The sequence below is a fragment of the Mustela lutreola genome, chromosome 2, assembly GCF_030435805.1.
Source record: "Mustela lutreola isolate mMusLut2 chromosome 2, mMusLut2.pri, whole genome shotgun sequence".
Taxonomy (NCBI): Eukaryota; Metazoa; Chordata; class Mammalia; order Carnivora; family Mustelidae; genus Mustela; species Mustela lutreola.
The window spans coordinates 165,038,385-165,061,645 of NC_081291.1; the positions used below are offsets into that span (position 1 = coordinate 165,038,385).

The following is a 23,261-nucleotide window of genomic DNA, read 5'->3' on the forward strand; positions in this document are numbered from 1 at the left end:
AGAGAAAGGGGGGTGGGTACCCCATCCTTTATGGCTTCACTGCTGAGCTCTCTACAGTAGGAATGACAGAGTGCTCACTTAATGGGATTTTCATTTTAAGAGTTACTCATTAGGCCAGGGGGGCACATTTCTAATGGTAGGATTTCAGTGGAAGAATTGAAGGCCCCTTAAAATAAGGAGCAATGGGTATTTAAACTGACAGTAAGATTAGCACTAACATAAAAATGGGGAATTTTTTCACATTCCATGTGATGCTTAAAGCAGGGAGGTATTTTCTTTCAACAGGGCAATGCCTTCCAGGGCCCTCGGAAAGCAGACATTGTGGCAAGACAGAAGGTCACCGAATTGATCCAGCTGCAGGCAGAAAGGATTTCCGCCTTAAAGGAAGAGATTGCTCTCTTGCGTAAGAAAGGTGGCCTTATCCTCCCACCCATTCAGCCTCCGCAAGGGGAGATGAAGCCCATGGGCCTTTAAGTTTGCTTTTCTCCTCAAATCCATTCAAGATTTCCGACATACGACTTACCAGAAGTCTGTTTCCATGCTGGCTGCAATAGTCCTATTATTTTAAAGTGAATTTGTTTAAAAGTCTAAGACCAGATCTAGTCATATAGTATTAATAACTCTTCTCTAATGTGGTTATCTTAGAATGGACTCTAGCCCCCAACATCTATTTCCCTTTGAACTGAACCATTTTAGATCTGTTTGGAACCCAATGGACTGAATATGGAGCCTCAGAAGGCTGTATGTATGGCAAAACTTCAAGAAAGCACCGGCAATATATCTTGTAGGAAATTTGTCTCTTGCTTATCTGAATTTTTAGCCGTTGGCAGGAAAAACTAGCAAGCTGTGAGAAAATTTGCTTCTTTCCTTCCTTGGAAAATAAACTGATATTCAGTGTTTTCTGAGAGAACAAAAAAACAAAAGCATGAGCTATTCTGCCAGCAGTATCTTCGAATGAGATGCAAATCAGAATTCTGACATTGTGGACTTCACAGAGCAGTTATTTGAGGGCTCAGGCTGCAGGAAATGCAGACAGAGTGGTTAGCTTGGGACTGGCAGAAAGCAGACTACCAGCTTCCTGCTCAGCCCTGGCTGCGCAAAGTCCTCAGCTCTGAATGGAGCAGGAGTGTGTTTTGCAAAATGGTCAACAAGGCGGCTTTTCTCTGAAGGTGTTTGCAGCTCTACCGGTGTTCTAAGTATTCCCACAGTTTTTCATGCCCTCTGCATTTTCTTTTGGGTTCTAGTGGAGTCACTTGCTGTTTTTGATGTAGATCCCTAAGTCTTGATAGGTTATATCACTCTGAGAGACTGTCTCTAATCATCACTTTTGATTGTGCCTAACATTTTAAACCAACTTGATTGTCCTTTTTGTTTGGGGGTAAGCAGTGACGGGAAGTCATGGCTGATGGCTGTGCCCATTTGGGAATGATCTCCCTGCTATTTGGATCCCTGTTAGTAACAGAGCTCAGCACGTTAGGTTCAGAGCTCTATGGGTCCATATATATGAATGAGCTTCTCTACTGAGCTGTCCCAGAGTAGAAGTCCGTCATGGAGAAGGAAAGGTGAGGAAGGCAATGTTACTTCAACGTAGAACATGACCCAGCAGCATCGTCTTCCTAACCTGTGACTAGCCTGATGACCCGTCTCTCCACAGGAGATAGGACTTGCTTCCTTTCAAAGATGTTTTCCTGTTCCTATTTAAGAGAACTGAATAATTTGTGCCCATTAGTTTAAATACTCTGGTGAAGTAGCTTCTCTGCTGGAGACACCTGCTATCACTTTCTTGTATGCCCTAAACTTGTGTGCCCTTCAAGGTTTTTGTGCTAGTTGTAGCTCTGAGAGTTTTACTTATTGCTACATGAAGGTCCCCCAAACATTGCTTAACACAGCAGGCCTTTATCTCACCCAGGTTCCTGAGAGCAGCTGAGCTGGCTGCTTTGGGCTCAGAGTCTCTCACAAGGTTATGGTCAAGCTGGGAGTTGGGGCCACAGCCCTATGAGGCTTGGCTGGAGGAGCTGGAAGGGCAACTTTCAGACGCACTCACTTAGCTGTTTGGCAGGAGGCTTCCGTTCCTCGCTGGCTGCCTATCACATTGAGCAACTGCCAGGAGAAAGGGGTTAGTCTCCAGGGAGACACCATTCCCTAGATGGTGGTGAGAGCCAGGGGAAGTTACGTAATCTTCCTGGGCCTCATTTTATTATCTGACAAATGAAGGTTTTGGATAAGCTCTCTTTCCCATTCTGAAATTCTGTGATTCTAACTATAGCAGGAATGACTTTAGAGTCTATGGAAGAGCCATGGCAAAGATACCCTGAGTTTTTCAACTCTGTAACCGATCAGGGTTATTTTTTTTCTCCCCAAATTGAACTAGACTAAATCACCACTCACATCCACAATAAATAGGCCTTCATCCTCTAGGTCTGATAATCTAGTTAATACTCAGTTTTTTATTTTGAATTGGACAAGACCTAGAACTAGCTTTAGTTTCATTTCTACTTGATTCCAGACTTAGTCTTAATCTGTCCTTAAGTATAGTCTCAGAGTCTTTGGGAAGTTCAGCTTTAGACAGAAGGAGACCACTAGGGCTCGGCTTTGGCAGGGTATAACTTTCCATTCACCCCTACTTCCCTGATCAGACTATTCTCTGCCTCTGGCTGTGTCTCAGAGAAAGCCGCCTTACTTCCGAGAGTGAGGCCAAAATCCATCCACACCTTACCTCTGGGTCAACTGCTAACGTAATGTGGCTATTTTGAACCCTTTCCCACAGTATCCTCAAAACCCAACACTAGAAGAAAAAGCAGCTGCTAAGTGAAGCCCCTGTGTCACAGTTGCTCACTGTTGCCAAATCTGGCTGTCCTGTCCTGGAGAACTGCTGCCTAGAGAGGGCTCTGGGCCTGAGCTGGGCTCTGCACCCTCTGTAGCGCCTGCGCAGTAGGTCTTACTAAGTCCTTGCCGGCTGAATCAGTCTTTTAAAAAGGACTATAATAATTACTCGGAATCTAAAGAAATAGAAAATACAATGAAATTGAGTATCTAAGCTGCTTAATTTTCTAGGCTAAAATTTAGAGGCCTGATAACTTTTGTCATTTCCCACAATTGACTAAAGTAAATATGCGTATTTATCTCATTTAGTGTGCCTTAGAAGTGATTTTTTCTTTCCTAGTTTTTTTTTCTTTTTCTTTTTTTGAGAGCAAAAACCACTCAATATTGTTATGGCTCCAGGGCTGTGCAGAAAGCAATTTTACATATCACGTCCTTAAAAGTTCACCAAAATTGACTTTGACAACTGCCTGGGGTCATCAAGGAGCAAAAAAAACTAATAAAATTTAAAGCCAGTGGGCTAGAGGTGAGTTACAGCCCAGCTCTGAGAGGCCCTGGATTAGCTGAGTGAAGACTGAGAGTATTGGCCCGGTCCTACTCTTGGAAGTGACTTTCAGGCCCACAGTGCAGGGTCGTGGCTCAAGTCACAACTTATTTCTTCTATCATTTCCATGTTCCTTAAAGTCCTTCATTTTATTTAAGATGTTTTTTAAATACAACTTTTCTGAAGATCATGTCACTTCTCGCTGAGAATGCTTTTTCCAGTTTAGCTGTTGGACAGAAAAACATGGGACCAAGGTAAGCCCAGGCCCGGTGTCCCTTCAGGCCAGTAGAGGGCGCACTTGTCCGAGAGGCTGGTTTCTCCCCCGTGTGACTAGGGTGGGCAAGTCTGACCCCAGGACTCCTACCCAGATGGACAGCCTTAGGCGCCCTGCATCTGTCACTCACCTTTGCTGAAGCCCAGCACACAGATTTCCCTCCTGAGAACGGCTGAGCATTAGGGCTTTCCGTGCAAGGCTTCAGCCTCCAGCTAGTGCCAGTTGCACGCATGAAGGTTGATCCTGTGGCTGTATGGACATAAGTAAGTGTTGATTTTAAACAACTAATGATTCAACTCCTCTGGCAATGTCGGTCTATCTTTGGAAAGAAGGAAAGTTGAGTTTTATCAGGCACCACAGGTGCAGCCTAGCACTTAACTAAATGGCATTCTGGAGAAAATACTCCATCATCCACACCTATCTGGGTGACCAAAGCTTTGCCTCGAGTCCATTCAGTTAGCGACCTGCAATTCTGCTGCTTTAACTGCTTCACACTGTCTCCCTCTCGGACTAAACAGTTACTAACACAATACTTAAAAAGACAAAGAATTAGACATCTGCTACCTTTCCCAGCTCTCAAACTCTTGCCAGAGCTGAGATGTCACAAGTGGAGATTTTCTTCAAATACTTGAACTGAATCCTAACATCTAAAGAGGATGCTGACTCATCCGTGACTAAGTTGAAGGTTACAGGGAGGACTAAACATTTATTTAGAAGTTAGTTACAGTGTTTGTTTTTACAGAGATAGGTTGCCACAGATTATTGATTCTGGAAGGCTTGTTAATGCTTATAGAACAATACACATCTTAGTCTGTGCTCATCAGCATCTTCTGAAAAGGTCTCCTGCAGTACCCGGTCCAGCCGTCTTCACGAGCAGCTCCAGCCTGTGACACTGGGGCCCTTGCTTTGCCCTCATCGTTGTTGCAGACCATGTGCCTAAGACTCTTCCTCTCAGCAGCTTCTCTGGGGACCTCGTGCGGCCTCCTGGGCAGCGGCAGAGGTGTCCGGTGAAGGGCTGCCTCCGTAGTCTGTGTTACTCTTGCCAGGTGGAATCCTGTTATCAGGGCATCTTTGATTTCCCCCTCATACCTCAATGGGTAGGATTCTCTGTGTCTCTCCAGAATTATAAAAACACATATACATTTATTTACAAGTGCATAAATATATAAATATGGCTATTATAGAAAAATAAATACCAATTTTTTCTCTTTTTAAAAACAATAGTCTTTCTGGGATATTGGTTTCTGCCTATATTGTAGGAGGTGGTGTTTCAAAAGCTACATGCACCGATGGGCTGGGGGAGAGCCGCATCCCAAGTTCCTGCCCGATGTAGGCCCCGGCGGGGTGCTGGGAACACCAGTCTCCTCCACCCACTTGGCAGGAGTTAGGACTGTCCACCTCTTCAACTGGTACAAGGCCCAAGCAGCACGGGGGCCCTGAAGGGAGAGAAAAATGGGAAACATGAAAATCCAGACTGACCAGGAACCGTTGCTCAGTGGTACTGGGTCAGTCTCTGTGATGGGAGTTGGTTACACTGGCCCTAAAAGAGAGGCAGAAACACATTAACTATGGCAAGGGCATTTCTGATTTAAGGTCTCAGAGACCTGCGGGGGCCACTTGTTTACCCATGTCTCACCTACACATTTCAGCGATGGAATCCCAGAGACTCTTAAGCACTAAGCCTATACCCTGGGGCAAATGAAGTCAGCTGAGCCCATGAAATGTGGAAGAAAGCACTGTTCTTCCCAGATATAAGCTGCTAGTCTACCCCTCTGGTACGATTTCTCTGGGCATAACCATCCCAGCCCAGATGGAGTTCAGTTTTGATGATGCTCTGGTCTGGCTCTAGGAGGTCCCTGTCTTAGAATTTTATCTCCCAGAGACAGAGTCTAGGATCTGCATGCGAATGGACAATTCATGCCATGGAATCTAAGAAGCATTAGCCAGTTGTCTGTAACAGCCTGTGCCCCAAGTAAGCGTCCGCTGACTTCCAAGAGCCGGGCACGAAAGAGGACTATGGGGTGGGCAGCGTGCACTGAGGCCCCTGGAGCTAAGGTTCTGTGGGAGCAGAGTTAGGATGATGATGTGAGACTCGGCTGCTTAATGACTGATATCATCCCACCCCTTAATTAAGAGACAAGACCCAACAAAGCAAGGTATTTGGGATGATCAGACAATGCCTCTTGGTGTGATGAGAAGTGGCCGGAATTTGTGAATGGTTTTAAAATGCCAAGACCAAAAGGGCTTCTTTCTCTGAAATGGGGATTTGTCCTCTTAGTCTTTGAGGACACAGCTTGCCCTGTAGAGCCGGCCTCACTTGGTTCACCACAACAGGCTCACTCCCTGTCCCTCCCCTAGAAGAGCTGTTGGATGGCTCTTAACACCACCTTTGAAGACTGTTCTCTAGGCCAATGCGGGGCTGTGGACACCTAGCTCATGTCATCCCAGCCTGTGCAATTTCCCACTCTGCCCCTCGCACCAACCTCGGTGAAAAAGAGGGTCCCAGGCTGCTTCCAGCCCAGGACCCTGGGTTACGTTCCTCATGCCTGACTGGCCTGTGGCAGTAGGCTGCTCCTGGAGACGGCGGCAGTCTTGGTGGGGCTGGAGCAGCTGGTGAGTTGAGTCATCAGGCAGCGTATATAAGAAAGAGCCCTCGTCTGGGCTAGACTGGGGACCCCTGCAGGCACGAGACCAGATGGAGAAGTGAGGTGGAGGCAGAGTGTGCCTGTATCCCCACTGCCCTGGCTGCTTCCATGTCTGAGGGCATCAGAGCTGGTCAGGGCTCAGACGGGGCAGGGACAGCTCCCCTTTGAACACTGAGAGTTCACCACTTCTGTGGGTAATTCTAGTCTATTTCCATTTTATGCCATGTAAATGCTGAGTGCATGAAAGGATATGCAGTCAGGTGTCTAGGGGCCTGTGGACAGAGCCAGTTGTATGTGGCTGCTATGGCCAGCCAAGTGAGGGAAGGACTTCTGACAGGCCAACCCATGCCCCAAAGCGGGAAGGGCATTGTAACTGCAAACACAACACCTCCTCAGGAGACGAGTCTGGTGGAGCAGGTTGTCAGACATGCCCCCCTCCCTGACTCCCCTTAGTGACTGAGATTGGGTCTGAGGAGCTAATGAGAAAGCAAGTTCTGGAGCAGAAGCTGCGGATGGGAGAGGCCCGGTTACCTGGGACTTTGGTGACTGGGGGGGTCATATCCAGTGCCAAGAATGGTTGGCTTCAGCAGGCTGCTGGTGTCCTCTTGCTGCTCAAAGGAGAGAGTAACAAAAAGGTCACATCAGAGTCCATGTAACTTTCCTGTTTGGTGTTCAAGAGAATGAACTGTTCCTGACGAAAGAGGGCCAGACCCAGTAGCCCGGGATTAGAGGCGAGAAGGGAAAACGCCCCAGGAGGCAGCCCGACTCCCCCGTGCTGGCCGGCACCCATGTGCTCACGTTCCCCGGGTGACGTTACCTGCTGAGGCACCCCTGGGCAGTGCTGTTGAGGTTTCACACCTGGGTAGCCTGTGGCAGCTGCAGGGCAGCCCCTGTTCACATGGATCCCACTGGCACAGGCCCGTCTACTGGGGCCACTGAGACAGGGCTGCCCATTGGCCCGGTGGCCTGGGAGTCCTCCTAGTGGTACCATGGTGTACTGGCAGGAGGAGGACAGAAAGGCACTTCGAGGAAAACCCAGGTCTGTGGTATGTTCTGCAAGGACAGAAGGACAGAGGTATGCTTAGGCCAAGGAGGCCCAGGGCAGCTTCAATACCATAGAAATCGCAGAAAACTTCTGACTGCACAGGTACGCAGGGAGCGGACACTGCCCCAGGGATGAGAACACTCGCTCAGAATATTCCTGCAGTCACCCACTTCTAACATCTGGACTCATCTACAGTGGGGAGAAGGGGGAGGAGATACAGCAGCACAGGTCTGGGGGAAAGAAGTTGTGAGCCCGCAGAAGAAGCAATGTTTAAATGAGACAAGTTGCCCAGATGTGTTGCCATTTGAAGCAGAAATAGGTGGTAACAGGCGAAGAGGGGGAGCTCAAGGCATCCGCAAACCAAAGAATCAGTTGGTGGGGGCGGGGGGGTTCACGTTCAACATGAACTTGTGGTCAGAGCAGCAGCTTCAGACATGAAAAAGAGTTGAGACCAGATAAGTACTGAGTTCCAGAGACGCAGAGAGGACAGGCCCTTTCCACTGATACTTTCTATCTGCCAAGGTCAGGTACTGAGAGGAAAGGGCCCAGGCTTGGCATATTTTTATCTCTCTGAGCCCTGTGGGACACCAGGAGCTCACACTCTTCTGAATGTGAAGGGAGCCTCCTCCCTTCCCGAGGCTCCTTCCCTGAGGTGCTGGGGCAGGGGGTGGGGAGGTGGTTACTCACTCACTTTGCTTAGACCAGGCCCTCCACAAACAGAAGGGGATGAAGGCGACAATGATGAGGACGATGGAGCCCAGGACGACCCCAACAATCAGGTAGGGCAGGTCGCTGGAGCGCGCCACCATGGCCCCAGTGCCCATGGGCCGCTCTGCAGTTTCTGGGGGTGGCAGCTGAGGTGGGGCCAGAGTTGGGGGTGGGAGCCGACCGGGCTGACCAGAAGACTTCCGAGCTGTAATTGTGGACAAAACTCACTTCACCATCATTTGACATTTCCCTCACAACAAAAAACAGCACCAGCAATAGACCGGATTCCATGGGAGTAGGAAATGGGGCCAAACTCACAAGGCCGTGCCTCAGAACTCTGTATCAGATGAGTGTGGTGTCCAAGCTCAGCATGAAACTGGCCTCTGATGGGAGATTTGGTATTGCTGAAGAGAATGCGGCCTTCTATTTCAATATACAACCTGAGCTATTTGTGGGCCAAGCACTAGTGTCAGACTGGGTCTTCTGGGCAGGAGAGGTGTAGGGTTTTTCTCAAGAGAAGAGCCAGTGAGCTTCGGGAAGAAAATCTTGGGAATGGCCGAATTTACCCATGGATTTGCTATTCCCGGGCAGATAAGGGATGCAAAATCCTGGTCTCAGTCTGGCTGCAGAGCAGGGAGATGGAGGCAGGGGGACTCTCTAGGACAGACAGTAACTGGGAAACACCAAGTCTCTGACAAGATGGCAACTTGTCCTCTGGATCATGTGGTAGCAGGCTGGGTCTGACTCGTGAACTCCCCCTCACAGCGTCCTCCTCTCGACTCTGACAGCACACCTGGTGATTTCTACTACCTCTCTGCGGGCTGTTGCTTGTGTTTTTCTGTTTTTTCCTCAGAACTGGAAGCCCTCCTTGTCCCTCTCAGGCCACACTCTCCATACTCTGTCCTGTGTCCTGATGGCTGCCAAGTCCCTGTGCCCGGGGCCCTCCCCAACCAGGGGATCTGCTTCTCTCTCAGAGGCTCAGAAGAACCAGCCCCAGGAAGTCTCCGAGTGGCTTCCCCTTGTCCCTTCTTTGTGCCGGGCTCTGCTTCTCTTCTGGCTTCCCCATTTCAATAAACGGCAACGTTATCCACGCACACTGTGCTAGACACGTCATGGTTCACTTTGAACTCCCCTTAGTCCCCCCTGGCCCCAAAGTGCGAGTGGTCCCTGCTCCTACCCACATGACCTCAGGACAGACTCCAACTCAATCCTCTCTTCGCCTGTACTTTACAGCGCCGCACTCTCCCCCACAGCAGCCCACACCTGCAGGGATGCCCGTTAGCTCTCTCGATCTCACAGAGTCCTCCATGATCCAATGCCCCGGATCACCTGGGCCCTTCCCTGAGCACTCCCTCTCTCGTCCTCCTTCTAGATGCCATACCCTCCCGTCACCTGGCAGTATGCAGGCTGGCCCTGCCCCTCAGACTAGTCCCGCTCTGTCCAGCCTGAGGATTCAAGCCTCCCGGCCCAGTGTGAAGCCTCTGCTCTTTGCCCCGGGCACTCCCTGTGTCACTGGCTGCAGGACTTGTGGCCACACAGTATCTGCCCTCTCCCTTCACTGCACAGGCTGGAAGCCAGCAGGGAGTGCACACAGGAGGCACTGGGCATTTGTTGAATAGGGGAAGGAAAGCAGTGCAAAGCTAGAGGACAATGTTGCCAATGTTGGGAAAATGGATTCTTTTCTTGTCTCCATTCCTACTCCTTTGTGATCCTCTTCTGATTCTGTTTTTTGCAATATCCCTGCGTTATATATTTTCTGTATTTGCAAAATTGAGACGGTGGTATCTCTCCACTCGACCAATGTGCAAATATTAACAAATTATTATGTGGAGATGTTTAACATGTTTCAGTGCAGAGAAAGAATCCTCGCCTGTAGTTAGATGAACTTGGCCCAAGGTGAGCTCCACCCCTAACTGGCTAAGTGAACTTGTTCAGTTTCTTTCCTAGCTAATGGCGTTGTAGTTAAATTTAGTAAACCAACAACATAAGTACCAAATGTTATAGGACTATAGTGTTTATAGAACGTTCTGACCTTAAGGGTGGGTATTGAGCTCCTCTTGTATGAGTTAATTCCCCAGTTCCTTGAAGCCATCAGGATGGCAGCCCTATTCATACTTGAGGCCCAGGCAAATGAACAGAAGGGTTAAAAGTGATAACATTTAGGAGTACTTAGAAAATAAGGAGTCTTCATGAGGAAGAGCTACCAGCCTGCCACATGCTACAGAGACTTGGTCCTAGCTGGCTAGAAATAGCAAGAGGGGAGCAGAGCGCCTAAAGAGAATCACCTTTGGTTTCACAGATCATCACATTGCTGAACTCACTCTCCCCACCCTCGTTGAAGCACTGCATCTTGATGTCGTAGGAGGTCTCGGGCTGCAGGTGGCTGATGGAGTGCCAGTATCGGTCCCCTGGAAAAGACGGCCAGAAAGTCACATGTAGTGCTGGGCATCTGGTCTGCCTGGAACCAGTCACGGTCAGACTCAGACAGGGGTGTGTGTCTGGGCTGGTGCTGTGAAGGCAGCAGGGCACCCTGGGGCAGAGGAGCTCCGGAGGAAAGGAAGCACGTGGGCTGATGATCTCGATGACCCCAGGTGTGGCACGGGTCCATGATATGTGCACAGATGCTCTGTGTCCCACCAGCCCAGGTTTTATACTTGCAGCAGCACAGAAGCCCCCCTGCCACCAGAGAAAACCGTCTCACCCAAAGTGCTTCTTACCTTCCACCATATCCTTCTTGTAGTCACTATCATTGTCACTGTCTGTAGGTCGATAATAGATATAAAAGCCATGGATTGGGGTGTTGTTGTTACTTGCTGGAATATACTACAGGGAATAGAGAAAAAACGAGCTGACCAGGGATCAGAGACCTCATGTGAATAGAAATTTTAGTCCAGCCTAGAGTTTAAAAATTCACCGAGGGAGCCTGGAAAATACTTCTGCTGATATCTCCAAGGCTTTCTGGGGGAAGGCTGTAAGATCACCTGTTATTTAGCCTAAAGGTCCCCCAGCTCTTGGACACCAGAAACAGCCACTTCTCCAAAGACGTAAGTCCCCTCTGAACCTGCCTGAGTACTATAAGGATGAGGCTCTCAGGCTAAATTCCCAGCTGTGGGGGACTTGGGGGGTGGCCATCTAAAGGGAAGGATTTTAGAAGGAGGACAGAAGATTCCTTCCTGCTCCTGCTGCAAAGCCAGCTCCTGTCATCATGAAACTCAACCCTGTCTCCCCGCTGCACTCTGTGTGAGGCTACTTACCATCCACTTGAGCATGATAGTGGTCTCATTGACAGCATCCGTGAAGGTGATGTAAGGGCCTGCCACAGGCCTTTCGTACACACGGCCACTATAGCTTGACACCACATATGGCCGGGAGGGGGCGCTGGGCTCACTCTCCCCCAGCATGTTCAGAGCCCTGACCCGGAACTTGTAGGAGGTGCCTGGTAAGAGAGACTCACTTGAACCCAGGAGCTAGAGAACACTTGTGACCCACTCCCACCCAGCACACCCAGAGCCTAGAGGGATCTTTTGGGTAGCCCTTCCCCAAATGCAAGTGTCCCAAAGACACAAGAACTCCCATCTTCTTCAGAAAGGAGCCACAGAGGGGCTACCTATGGACCTCTTGCAGAAGAGGAGGAGGATAAGGAAGGGTTTGTAGGATGGAGGGGACACTACTAAGGGCATCCACATAAGCAAGATGGCAGATGGCAGACCAGCAGAAAGAAGAGCCTCCAAAGTTCCAACTGTCCTCCGAGGGGTCGGGGACGGCTGGGAGACCAGGTGATAGTGGCCAGACCCCTACCTTTCTCTAGGCCAGTGATCTCCACCGAGAGCCGGGAAGGAGGGATGGCACTGGTGGCCAGAATCCAGTCCCCCACCTTCTTTAGCTTCTTGTACTCCACACGGAAGGACTGGATTGGGAAGCCACCATTCCCACGGGGAATCCAGGTCACATACACTGATGTCTCAGAGGCCATGGAGATAGTGGGCCTGTCAGGAGCTTCTGGGGCTGGAGAAACCAAGATGTGAGGGATGAAGGAAGCAGAAGGGATACGGTAAGCTGGTTGCATTGCAACTGAACTTGGCCTGTTCCTGACTGGGGCCTATTCTTCCCCCATTCCTCTCCCTCTGGTGGTCATATCCGGTCTTCCAGAACCACCTGGGTCACCTTCTCCCAGAAGAAGCCCTTAAGCCAGGGTCCCTAGAACCATGCTTCTGCAGTGTCAGACTGCGGAGGGCCCAGAGTCTGTGGCTGTCTCCTCTGTGCTGCCTGGACCCACAAGGTTAGCATTTCCCCCACCCACATGTCAGACTACCATGTTTTACTTGAAAAACTCCAATCTATGTTTTCTTAATAGGGTTGGCTGGGAAGATGCCAGGAAAATATCGTAAGGCTTCCCAGACCCACAGAACAAGACCCCATTCCACCTGCAGCCATGAGCCTTCTAAGGCAGTGGACCTGGTTCCAGTTCTGACTCCTGCTCCCTCCCGCCCCTCTGAGCTGCTGGGGGCTTACGAGAGAGGCGGCCATGGTCTGGCTGGCTGCTGCTCTGGGGGCTGGCTCCAGGGTCATCTCTCTGGATCTGTTGCTCCTTGCTGGCCATGATTTCAGGTTTGGGCCGCCGTCCTGGATGGAGATGGATTGAAACCAGCAGGTGGGGGAGGATATATTGGGTCTCCCTTTCCAGAGAGTTCTTTCAGCTGGGGGGCAGCGGGGGAAGGCAGGGTGTTTAACCATCCTGGTACTACATTTGGCCCCTGTGTGTGTGTGTGTGTGTGTGTGTACACACATGTGTGTTCTGGCTGGGGAGGGTGGGCAGTGGTCAGAGAGACCAGCTGGCAGGTCTTCTGATGAGACACAGGACCTCAACCTGGGCTCATAAACCATAGGGAAGCAACAGCTGAAAGGAAGGTAAAGTTCAAGGTGAATAACTGGGTCAAGGTGAGCGGGACTTCCATCCTGGGCCTCACAAGATTTGCTCAGGCCCACAAAACCCCAAGCTGGGGGCAATGTTTGCTCCTTACCAGTTCGGAAGGTGACCATGGCTGTCTGGCCTTCACCTGCACAGTTGTAAGCTGCCATCTCCACTTCGTACAAGCTCCCAGGGTCGAGTCTGGTGAGGGTCAGGCGGTGCTGGCTGGCCGCTATGTTGGAGACAGTCCAGTTGTCAGAGGAGTTTGTGATCTGCTGGAGAAGGTAGCTGGTATCAGAACTGGCATCTCAGCCCAGAGCTGCTGGTGGCTGAGGTTTGTGGAAAAAGCAGAATGGAGTCCAACAGGGCAGGAGGAAAAGAAAGCCAGTGGGCCTGGTTTGGGGAGGGTAGTGCTGCCAAGAGCAGACAGGTCCTGCCGGCCCTGGGACTTCCCTCCTCACTGGGACAGTGAAATAGGTTCCATGATCCTTCATCTAACCATCCTGTCAAAGAAAATTCTGTGCAGAGGGTCGAAAGGCCTCCTGCTGCTGAAAATTCCTCCAAAGATGACCTCTCTATATTTCTGAAAACCTACACATTTAACTTTTTTTCTCCTCGCTCTACTTAAACCAAATAAACACAGTCCCTTCAGTTTATATTCTGGGGGGATGATTAGGAGGATAAAAGCAGTAGCACCAGTAGAAGGACTCTCAGTTGCTGAGTGCTTACTGTGTGCTCAGCATGGAAGCAAGGACTTCACAGCCCCTATGAAGAGCTTTTGTGACAAAAGCCCAAGAGACAGGTGCTAGTTTTGTTCCTGCTTCACAAATGCTAAGGCTTGGAGAGAGGAGTAATTTGCCTAGAACTACATTGCTAGTGAGCGCAAAAATCATGACTTGACTACAGAGCAAACGTTCATACTATATGTAACTCATCCTAGAAAGAAAGTCTGGGAGACAGAAAATCTTGGGTTTAAATTCTGATTGTATCTCTAAATTCAACTGTGTAACCCTGAGCCAGTTTCCTAACCTCTCTGATCCTTAAGGTTTTTATTTCTAAAAGGAGTCAAATAAAAGCTCTCGGCTTCCTCTGAAGATTAAACGAGATGACGTACATAAAGTGTCAGGCACTGAACCTGGCACACAATAGGTTCCCGGCGAGGCCTGACCCCTTCTCCAGACTCACCCCACATCCTCCGCTTGGTGGGCTACAGCCATTTGGATCCTCCTCTTTCTGCTCCTGCCCTCACACCTTATGTTGTGCTTAAAGACTGCAGATGAATTGTAACTATTATGAATTAATCTTTAATGGCCCCAAATTTCTAGCCCTTTAAAGAAAAAAGTCCAGGCTTTCTCCCTGACAAGCGATGCCGAGAGGCTGCTTCATCTCCCTATCCCACCTTCCAGGACAAAAGGCTTAACTGTCAACAGTGCAGAACTCACACAGTCTGCTGGGACCTGAAGCTGTGGTTTGCTCAAGAATTAAACAGCTGGTAGGAAATTCTGCTTATCCCTAAGCAGAATATTCCGAACTAGAACAAAACCTACTATTCAAGGGACAGGGATGGTCTGGCTTCATTTATGTCAGACTTCCAAGATTTGTTCCAAGGGGAGAAGTTTTTACAAACTGAGAACCCTCAGTGGTACTGGAAACCCAGACACAGTAGCCTGGGCTCTGCAGATGCGGCAGGAAGTAAAACTGGCTTCATGAAAAGTGAAAATGAGCTGAGTGATTCCCAGTTTCCTGCAAGAGAATGGGCTGTAAACACAACCCAAACACTGGTTTTTCATTTCAAAATCCTTTCTTGTGTGACGATCCGTAAGACCTGCAAGTCCCTTGAGAAACGCATGGCTTGCAAGACATAATGTCTCTCTTGGCTGTGTCTACTGAGCAGCCCCCAGTGCCCCACAGGCCGGAGTCTAACTGAAGCCAGACCCAGCGGGGGCACGGACCTCTCACAGTCCTGGACCCCTTTCTCCCTCGGCCCTCCCAGTGCTGGCCTCACACTGCTACTGGGCTCGAAACAAAACTAAGAAACAGCACGGTCATTAGTCACTGTCACACGCACATGGGGTGAATGCGGCCTTGGCCTGGCATTTCCGGATCACCACGCGTGGCCTTTGCCAGCCTGCCTCTTGGTGAAGCCGTTTCATGGCCACCTATTGGCCTGAAAAATAGGATTCTTGTTCTCATTGCTGGTTCTTGTCTCCTGAGGATCGTGAGCATTTGGCCTGCCCTGATCTCTTTGTACAGCTCTGAGATGGAGGTGTCTAGTTACAGGGGAAACAAGGATTAGGGCCAGCCCTGCCCCATAACCTGAGCAGAACAATGCAGCTTTTTGTAAAAAATACATTCATGCCCTTTGCTGGCTGGCTGTGAAGAGGCCCACAGGCGAGTGTCAGTGAGAAAATGGGCCCCCAACCCCCACCTAGGAGGCAGTTTTGCCTCGGTATCTTTCCACCAAGCCAGAGTCAGTGTGTCTTTGGACGTGTCCTGAGCTGAGGTCATAGAGGGAAAGAACAGAAGGTGAGGGGCTGGCGGGATCCAGAACAGGGGAAAACCCCACTGCATAGCCAACACACCCCACCACACAGGGCCGGGTTCATTTTTTGGTTTTGGTGGGGAAGAACAGTTGATAAATACTTTTAGTATATAAGATATGGTGCCTATATCAAATAACATTTAAAAAATCCATTTAAGAACAATAATTTTTACTGTCTAATGGTCTTAGAAAAAGCAGCACACATCTGGGATGAACTGAAATGCTCATCTAGGGCATTTCTTAAAGGAAATCTCATGTCCTTCTCCCCTGTGGGGTAACATCAGGTGAGCCCATAGCCCCGTCCCATCTCACAGGACACTGTGTCAAAGAAGGTGGCCTAGCCAGCTGTCCCCACACCCTGCCAGAGCCAGGAGTCCCCTCCCTGCTAGCTCCCAAAATACCCAGCTGGATAGGCCTCTGTCTGTCAAGGAGAAACAGCTGAGGTCTGAGCAACATCATGGCTTGAGCTCCGACGCCGGCTTGTCAAAGCCGAGCCATGAGGAATCCTGAAACTGAGAGGCTATTTTAGAGCCCACAGAGAAAACGCTTGCTCACAAATATTTGTTTTCCTGGCCCTAGAGCAAGCTTGCCATGTGGAGTTCCTGCAGGGATGTGCCCAGTGGAGCTTCCTTTGGTTAAAAAAAAAACAAAAACATCATCAACGACAAATGACAGAGGGAAGGGGGAGGGCAGGTGATGGTGAACAGGGAGACTGTTAACTCTCGCCCAGGAGGAGAAGCTGGTGGTGGTAACTTCTGGGAAACCAGCGCACAGAGAACCTGAAGGAGCATGCATGACTTTTCCTGGGCCTCTTAGGGTCCCACATGCCTCAGCTCACAAGTGCCTTCCTGGGGGGTGGTAGGAAAGTGCAGTGACGGAAGACAGAAGGTCAAGATCAGCAGCGGGGACTGCCGGTCCAGGCCGCAGGAACTCAAGGGAGATGGCCAGCAGGCAGAAGGCCCTGCCCGGTCTGAGAGGTCTGCATAATGCCAGGCATCATACCTTGCGGTGCTTCACCACGTAGTAAAGGATCGGCGCCCGGCCGCCACCCTCATGCCGTGGCCGCCACACCAGCTCGTATGAGTCCATCTTGGAGGTCCGGGGTGAGCTGAGGATGATGGGTGCCTCGGCAGGAGCCACCTGCCCCTTCTCCCCGGGGCATGGTGGGGAAGCTGGCTGCTCTGAGGTAGGGGGCTTTGGGTGCCCTGGGTGCCCCCTTAGCATCTGGTCAGGGCTTCCGGGTCTGGAGGGTAACATGGAAGGGGTGGCACTGTCCAGCTTAGCATCCCGCCATGGCCTCAGGGTTGTACCTGGAGGACCAAGAAGGAAAGAGAAGAGAAGAAAGGGGATGTTGGTTTCCCCGGTCGTGGGCTGAACTGTTGTCCCCAGGGAGAAGTCAGAAGTGAGTGAGAAAACCTGCAGGGCCAGGAAGAGCCCCCAGCTCAGAGCCTGAGGTGACCATCAGCCCACTCCACACACAGTTGGGTTCTGTGGGAAGAGTGGGGACTGTATCACCGCCCAGCCAAGAGAGATGGGCTGCCTGGTGCCCTGGCCCAGGCTTCTTGCCATGACCTGGGGCAGCCCTGCCGGCTCCTGTGGGATGCTGTGCCCCCCTCCTTATGCCTACGCTGGGGTGGGGGGGACATGAGCCTTCCCTATGGGGACTTAGCACCATGCAGCCTTTCCCTACTCCACCGCAGCAGCCTGGCATGTGAAGTGGGAAGCCGACTGTAACCCCCCTCTGAGAATCCAAGAGGCCAGGAGAGCAACACCTCCTTTAGGAGGCAGCTGCAGAATCTGCTAATGTGAGTTTGCCCTTTACCCGACCTCCTGAACCACAGAAGGTGGCATCTGATCGTGTGGATTCAGCATTGTTTGTGATCATATTTTTCTCAAATTATTTCCTTAGTGAATTTGGTCTCCTCCACGAAGAAGCTGTATATTTGTTATGTTCCTCTGCATCCCCCACCTCCAATGTTTAGTCCAGTGCTGAGCGCATAAGGAACCGCTCAGGCAGCACAGGTGCCTATTGAAATCAATCAAGCTGAAAAGGACAGATTTGCTTTTCTTTACTCTAGATCCCTGGTTGTTAAACTGGATGTCATAGAACGCTAGGGACCCACAGACTCCACAAAATAAAAAGCATTTAAAAAATTATAACAGTAGGGGTGCCTGGGTGGCTCAGTGGGTTAAGCCTCCACCTTCGGCTCAGGTCATGATCTCAAGAGTCCTGGGATCAGCAGGGAGCCTGCTTCCCCCCACCCTCTCTGCCTACTTGTGATCTCTGTCAAATAAATAAAATCTAAAAAAAAAAAAAATAACAGTAAAGGGACACATGGGTGGCTCAGCTGGTTGAGTGTCCGACTCTTGGTTTTGGCTCAGGTCATGATCTTGGGGCCCTGGGATCGAGCCCCGAGTTGGGCTCTGTGCTCAATGAGGAGCCTGCTTGGGATGATTTCCCTCTTCCTCCCCCTCTGCCCCTCCCTTGCTCATGTGTGGTCACTCTCCCTTTCTCTCAAACAAATAAAAAAAAAAAAAACCTTTAAAGAAATAACAATGGTAAAATTAATCACTTTCGCAAGTGAAAATGTACACTTCTGACTTTAAAGTTAATGTAAATTTGAACTTACAACTAAAAGCCACTTTTATCTATTTTATATACTGGAGTTCTAAGTTGGACTTCAGTTGAGGGAAGAGCTCTGTGAATGTAACTAAGATCTCCAGCCTTCTGGGCTGCACTCACCTGGCCTGGCAGTCCTCAGCTGGACCACGGCATGGGCGCTCCCAACTTCATTCTCAGCCATGCACTGGTAGACGCCTTCATCCTCGGGCCCTACGCTGACCACTCGCAGGGCCCTGCGGGACAGTCGGAGGCGCTGGCTGGAGGCGAGGGGCACGGCATTCCTCAGCCACAGAACAGAGGGCGGGGGGTTCCCACGCACCTCACAGGTGAGCTTGGCACTCTGGCCCCACGGGATCACAAGCTGGGACAGCTCCATGGTGACCTCAGGGGGTTCTGCCAGGAAACCAGAGCAGGGGTAAGAAAGGCTGAGGTCTTCCCATCTGGGACCGGATAGGCTGGGGAGGGATCCGTAGTCAGGAATGGGTCCCTCCTTCCCCGTGACTGTCGGTAGAGGGAAGGAAAGTCTCCCGTGTCTCTTCTGTCAGTCACGACAGGAAAGAACTAGAGAGGGATGCCAAGCCTGTAGCCTAGTCCCTGGGGTCCAAGCATCCCCAACTCCCTCTGTCCTCCTCCACTACTCACTGGGCATGGGATCTCTCACAAGCCCTGACCCTGTCTGAGCCTTGGGGTTGGGAGAACCTAGAAAGACCACACCAACCATAGCGAAGGCCAAAGAGAAGAAAGTCTGCAGGAGACACTCACCGAATACCTGGACATTATAGAGGATGACCGCCGCACCAGGCTCCCCAACCCCGTTGTCGGCCATGCAGCGGTAAGTCCCCGAGTCCTCCTCACTGGTGGCATCGATGAGAAGGTTGCTTAGCAGGAAGCGTGTCTTATTGTAGGCGGCGACACTAGAACCATCCTTGGCCCAGGTGACCCGTGGGGGTGGGATCCCACTGGCCACACACTCCAGGATCAGACTCTGGCCCTTGGTGACGATGATGGTCTGGGCCTCGGGGGGGTAAATAATGCGAGCAGCCTCGGCAGTGGAGCCTGGAGGGGCCGAGAGGTGAAGGGCAGCCTGTGGGACCAAGACTCAGTGCAGAGGACCACCCCCCTGCCCCGCCTCAGGTGGCCAGGCCCCAGAAGGCAGACCCAGACGGCATGCACTTGAAATCAAAGAACTCTTCAGGGGCTTATGACCTACATCAAGAGAAGCCACTGACGGCGTTCCCCTGCTCCTTGGTTCCTTTATCAAAAACAAGGCCCTCCTTCTGCAGAGAGCTATTGTGAGAGATGAGCTAATAGACTGGAAGAGCAGCACTGACACAATGTGTGTATGAATAACCATGCATGTTGGCACAGAAAAAGATGAGGGGGTGGGCAGAGAGTGCAAGTGACTTTTTCTGCTTGCACTCAGCAAGTGCACCCCAAGTCGGAGGGTGAGCTAGAAGACAAGGAGCCACAGTACCCCCCACACTCCTCAGAGGTCTCGGTGCTCATCATCTCTCACTGTGTGAGCACCTCACCGAGCTGAACGGGACCTACTGTTTAAAGACACCATTTCTGTCCTTAGCTGTACAGTGTTCCAAGTCCCCACGGCACATCAACTACCGGCTCGGCCGCTCAGCTAAGGGAAGAGTGATCCTTTGCCAGCCCTGGGGGAGAAGCAGCACTTGCCCTCCAGTGGCCCCTACCCCACGTTGGTCTGTGTGATTCTGCTTTAGGTGTCAAGCAGGGGCAGATCCGGGTTTTATAAGACCCGAGACTTACAGAGCTTGGGGGGCCCTTTAGGAACCAGAATGCCCAATTACACAGACAAAATCTCATGATGGAGGGACTGCTGAGGTTTGAGTTCATTACCTACACAGTACATCTGCCTCTGGTGTTGCCTCTAAAACCAGACTCCATGAAGACATCCCTCCGCTAAATCAGCAGGAAGCCCAGAAAAGTGCCTGCCCCCAGGAAATGCTCGGCAAAGGCAGATGCTGTTTTCATACAACTGGGGAAACGTGTGGGACTCCGTGGACGGTCACCAGAGGGAGGTGATGGGCACACTTCAGGGGCGCAGGCAGTGAAGGCTCGGCCTGGCCTTGCACCAGACAGGCCCTGTGGCCTCACACGGGCACAGGCGCATCATCGTCTTTCCTATGCACGCGCTGTAAGCTGCTGACAACCGGGCTGTCTGGCCCCAGCCGCCACGACCCGGCAGATCCCCACTCTGGAAGTCTCATGGTGAAGAGCTCCTAGTTGGCGGGAGAAAGGGACCAGCAAGCACAGCTACCTCCGGAGCTAGGCAGGGGACATGTGCCGCTATAGAGGGGAGAGGACGCTCACTGTATCTGAGTCCTGGATGCCCCACTGGCCCGAGCCTCACAGCTCCCACCGCCACCTCACAGAACACAGATTTTGAGCATGGCCTGTGCCCGGTTCCCCGAATCCCCTCCCGTCTCAGCCTGACCAGCCCCTCAGCCCCTTCCATCAGTGAGACAACCCCCCTGCCCCTTACGGCGCACGCGGAGCCTGTCACTGGAGCCTGAGGTTTTCACTTCCTGGGTCACTGGGTTGTAGGCGGCACACTTGTACATTCCCTCATCCTCCTGGCTCGCATTCACAATCTGGAGGTTTCCCGACGGCATGATCAGGTAGTTATCTGAGAAAAGGGCAAGGTGAAGGGGACATGGGGTGAGTTAGGACTAGAATACTGCAGCCAGTAGTTTCCAGTGGGCAGGCAGGGCAAGAACCATAAGCCGTACACCTGAATTCCAATAAGCCCAAACTGAAGATACTATTCACCCCTGTAAAACCTCCGATCAAGGGGGACAGAAATGCCAGAGAATGAAACTAGCCAATCAGCCGAAAAACTGGCTCGTTAACGTCTCCCGAGTTGTACCTAGGTCTATGAAAGAACATTTTATACTTTCAAGGGAGTAAGGTGGAAAAGAAGCAAGATTTGGGGTCTGCCACAGCTGGGCTTAAGCTTTGGATCTGTCATGCACAGTGTGATTTTGGACAAGCTGATTAACCTCTCAAACCCTGTCTCCTCATATGTAAAATGGTGTAGTATGTGTCGCCTCCGAGCCACCGTAAGGATTGAGGGGCCCCTGCTGTACACCTGGGAGAGGAGATGATCACTCCTGCAAGCCATGAAGAAGGAGGGAAATAAATTTAGAATTTCCCATGAGTCTCCGTCAGGGTCACGTCATTGAGCCACCTTGCCACTGCATTTCTGTAACCAGGGAGGAGTATTCTAACTCCCAAGCACCACTACCTCCATGAAGGTCACTGAAACCCTTCTGCATCACTGGTTTGCTAGACTTTGTCTGCTTCGGGACCAGGGGTGCCATGGGGACAGGGCCCCGCAGATGTGTTCTGCTTCTTTTAACAGGAGCAGATTCATGGCTTCTGGATACCTCAGCGACTGGGATGGTGTTCAGCTTCCTGGTAGGCAAAGCACCAGCCATCAGTGCAGAGCCTTCTGGTGGCCTGGCCTGCCCTGGGGGTCCTAGTGTCTCTGAAATCTAGGTTCACTGAGCCTGGTGCCTGCCCAGCACTGGGCCACCCCAGGTATGCACAGCTCAGTTAATGCCTGAAGAGTGGGAAAAACCCGACCCCTGTGGGGTGGAAGCTGTGTATAGCCAACCTCCTGCTGGGGATGTTGGAGATTAATACTCTATTTCTCTCAGTCTCTGGTTATCTCTGAGTGGCAGATTAGGGGTTTTACCCTTTCAAAAATATTACTTTCTGTATTTTTTATAGTGAACATATATATTCCTCACAGGAATACAGGGACATATATTCCTTTCTAAATCAGAAAAACTTAGTGAATGGAAATATTGAAGTGTCTAGAGGATATTCTAAAAGGAATACATTTTGAACTGTGGGTTCAGTTAAGCAGGGTCTACTTGGCCTTGAGTGAAGGATCAACTATGGGAAGAAGCTGTCTTCATCTTGAGAGACATCCCCTCTCCTCACTGTCATTCTGTGGACCACAGCTTGGCCTCTCCTAGCCCAGCTGTCACGTACCCTGTGGCCTGAGCAGGAAGATAGGGCAGCTGAGACAGCCGCATTACTAGGAAGATGGGGAGGGAAAAACCCCAAGTCCCACCAGAAAGCTTCCTCTGCTGTGTGGGAAAGAACTCCATCTCCCACTGGGGCAACACTGCAGCCCCATGGATGGCTGGGTTCGTGAGGCCACCTCGCTGTGTGTGCCTGGTGGCAGGGAGCACACACACGAAGAACTCTGTGCTGACAGCCTTGGTCAAATGGTGACAGCTCAGTGACATCTTCCAGAGCCTCAAAGGATGAAGAAATTCCTCTCAACAGGGCAGAAGACCTCCATTATGGAAACCACTCCCTTTAGGAGCCTACAGGGCTAACCAACAAGGCAGAAGACAGCTGACCAGCATGAGGAGAGGCCTGAGGGCATGTTGATGGGAGTTGGGGAAGCAGTAACCAGAGGTGGTCAGATTCCCCACACCCAGCCTCTGCCTCTGGGCTCCTCCTTGCTCACTTACCTCTTGATGCCTCTAGCCACTCCTGCTTGACGCTGTACCGGACCTGGGCTTTCGGGTGGCTCTCAGGAAGGTGGCAGGCAATGACTGCTGTGTTCCCCTCATCCACTTCAATCACGTGCTGCACGTCCAACTTGAAGTCCTGGAGGTCTGTGGAGAGAAGGGAAGGTGCCAACTGGGCCTCGATGGAGGGGAGAGACAAAGCACTGTTTCAGGGTGGGTGGATGCCTTGGTGTCTTCAGTCACAATAAGCAGCTACAGGAGCCTCACCCCTGGGGGCTTTCCAGGAGTGTCCAAGTCCTTCCTCTAGCCTTCTGTTGTCTCTAAGAGTTTACAGGATGGAATGTGTGGCCTCCATCATTGCATGAGAGTTCGACTTGGTTTATACACATAAGCTGGACAGTGGGTACATGGGTGGAGAGATCCTTCAGGAGATGCCCATGACACAGACTGGTTCTTCTCTTACACTGAGACACGGCGACAAGTTGGCCAGGCCCATTGGCCCTACCGAACGTGGCAGGAGATGGGTCAATGATCAAATCCTAAATGCCCGGGCACAGCTCAGCCAATGAAGACTAAAGGGAATGATGGAAGAATCTCTTCTTTCCAGTGCAGTCAAGTTCCCTGGTTCTTC

At 51.1% G+C, this 23,261-nt stretch overlaps 2 protein-coding genes across 9 annotated transcripts in view; one reads left to right on the forward strand and one right to left on the reverse strand.

Annotated features, from left to right (window-relative positions):
- CFAP44 (cilia and flagella associated protein 44) overlaps positions 1-3,554 on the forward strand; it is a 159,593-nt gene extending 156,039 nt beyond the window's left edge. For all 5 annotated transcript variants that reach the window (XM_059164104.1, XM_059164106.1, XM_059164107.1 and 2 more), the window contains one exon: positions 286-3,554. In XM_059164104.1, the coding sequence (XP_059020087.1) occupies positions 286-474 (189 nt within the window). In that variant the 3' untranslated portion in view covers positions 475-3,554. The remainder of the gene's footprint in view (positions 1-285) is intronic.
- A 763-nt stretch (positions 3,555-4,317) lies between these two features.
- The window catches only part of BOC (BOC cell adhesion associated, oncogene regulated), a 67,601-nt gene continuing 48,657 nt past the window's right edge, over positions 4,318-23,261 (reverse strand). For 3 of the 4 annotated variants that reach the window (XM_059164113.1, XM_059164112.1, XM_059164114.1), the window contains 16 exons: positions 22,631-22,777; positions 20,623-20,766; positions 18,873-19,166; positions 18,231-18,503; positions 16,490-16,797; positions 13,058-13,220; positions 12,549-12,659; positions 11,835-12,041; positions 11,291-11,472; positions 10,754-10,859; positions 10,322-10,444; positions 8,020-8,241; positions 7,101-7,336; positions 6,815-6,891; positions 6,122-6,315; positions 4,318-5,074 (listed from right to left, as the gene is read on the reverse strand). In XM_059164113.1, coding sequence (XP_059020096.1) covers positions 4,887-5,074; positions 6,122-6,315; positions 6,815-6,891; positions 7,101-7,336; positions 8,020-8,241; positions 10,322-10,444; positions 10,754-10,859; positions 11,291-11,472; positions 11,835-12,041; positions 12,549-12,659; positions 13,058-13,220; positions 16,490-16,797; positions 18,231-18,503; positions 18,873-19,166; positions 20,623-20,766; positions 22,631-22,777 — 2,975 coding nt within the window. In that variant the 3' untranslated portion in view covers positions 4,318-4,886. The remainder of the gene's footprint in view (positions 5,075-6,121; positions 6,316-6,814; positions 6,892-7,100; positions 7,337-8,019; positions 8,242-10,321; positions 10,445-10,753; positions 10,860-11,290; positions 11,473-11,834; positions 12,042-12,548; positions 12,660-13,057; positions 13,221-16,489; positions 16,798-18,230; positions 18,504-18,872; positions 19,167-20,622; positions 20,767-22,630; positions 22,778-23,261) is intronic. The other variant, XM_059164115.1, reaches the window with a different exon arrangement.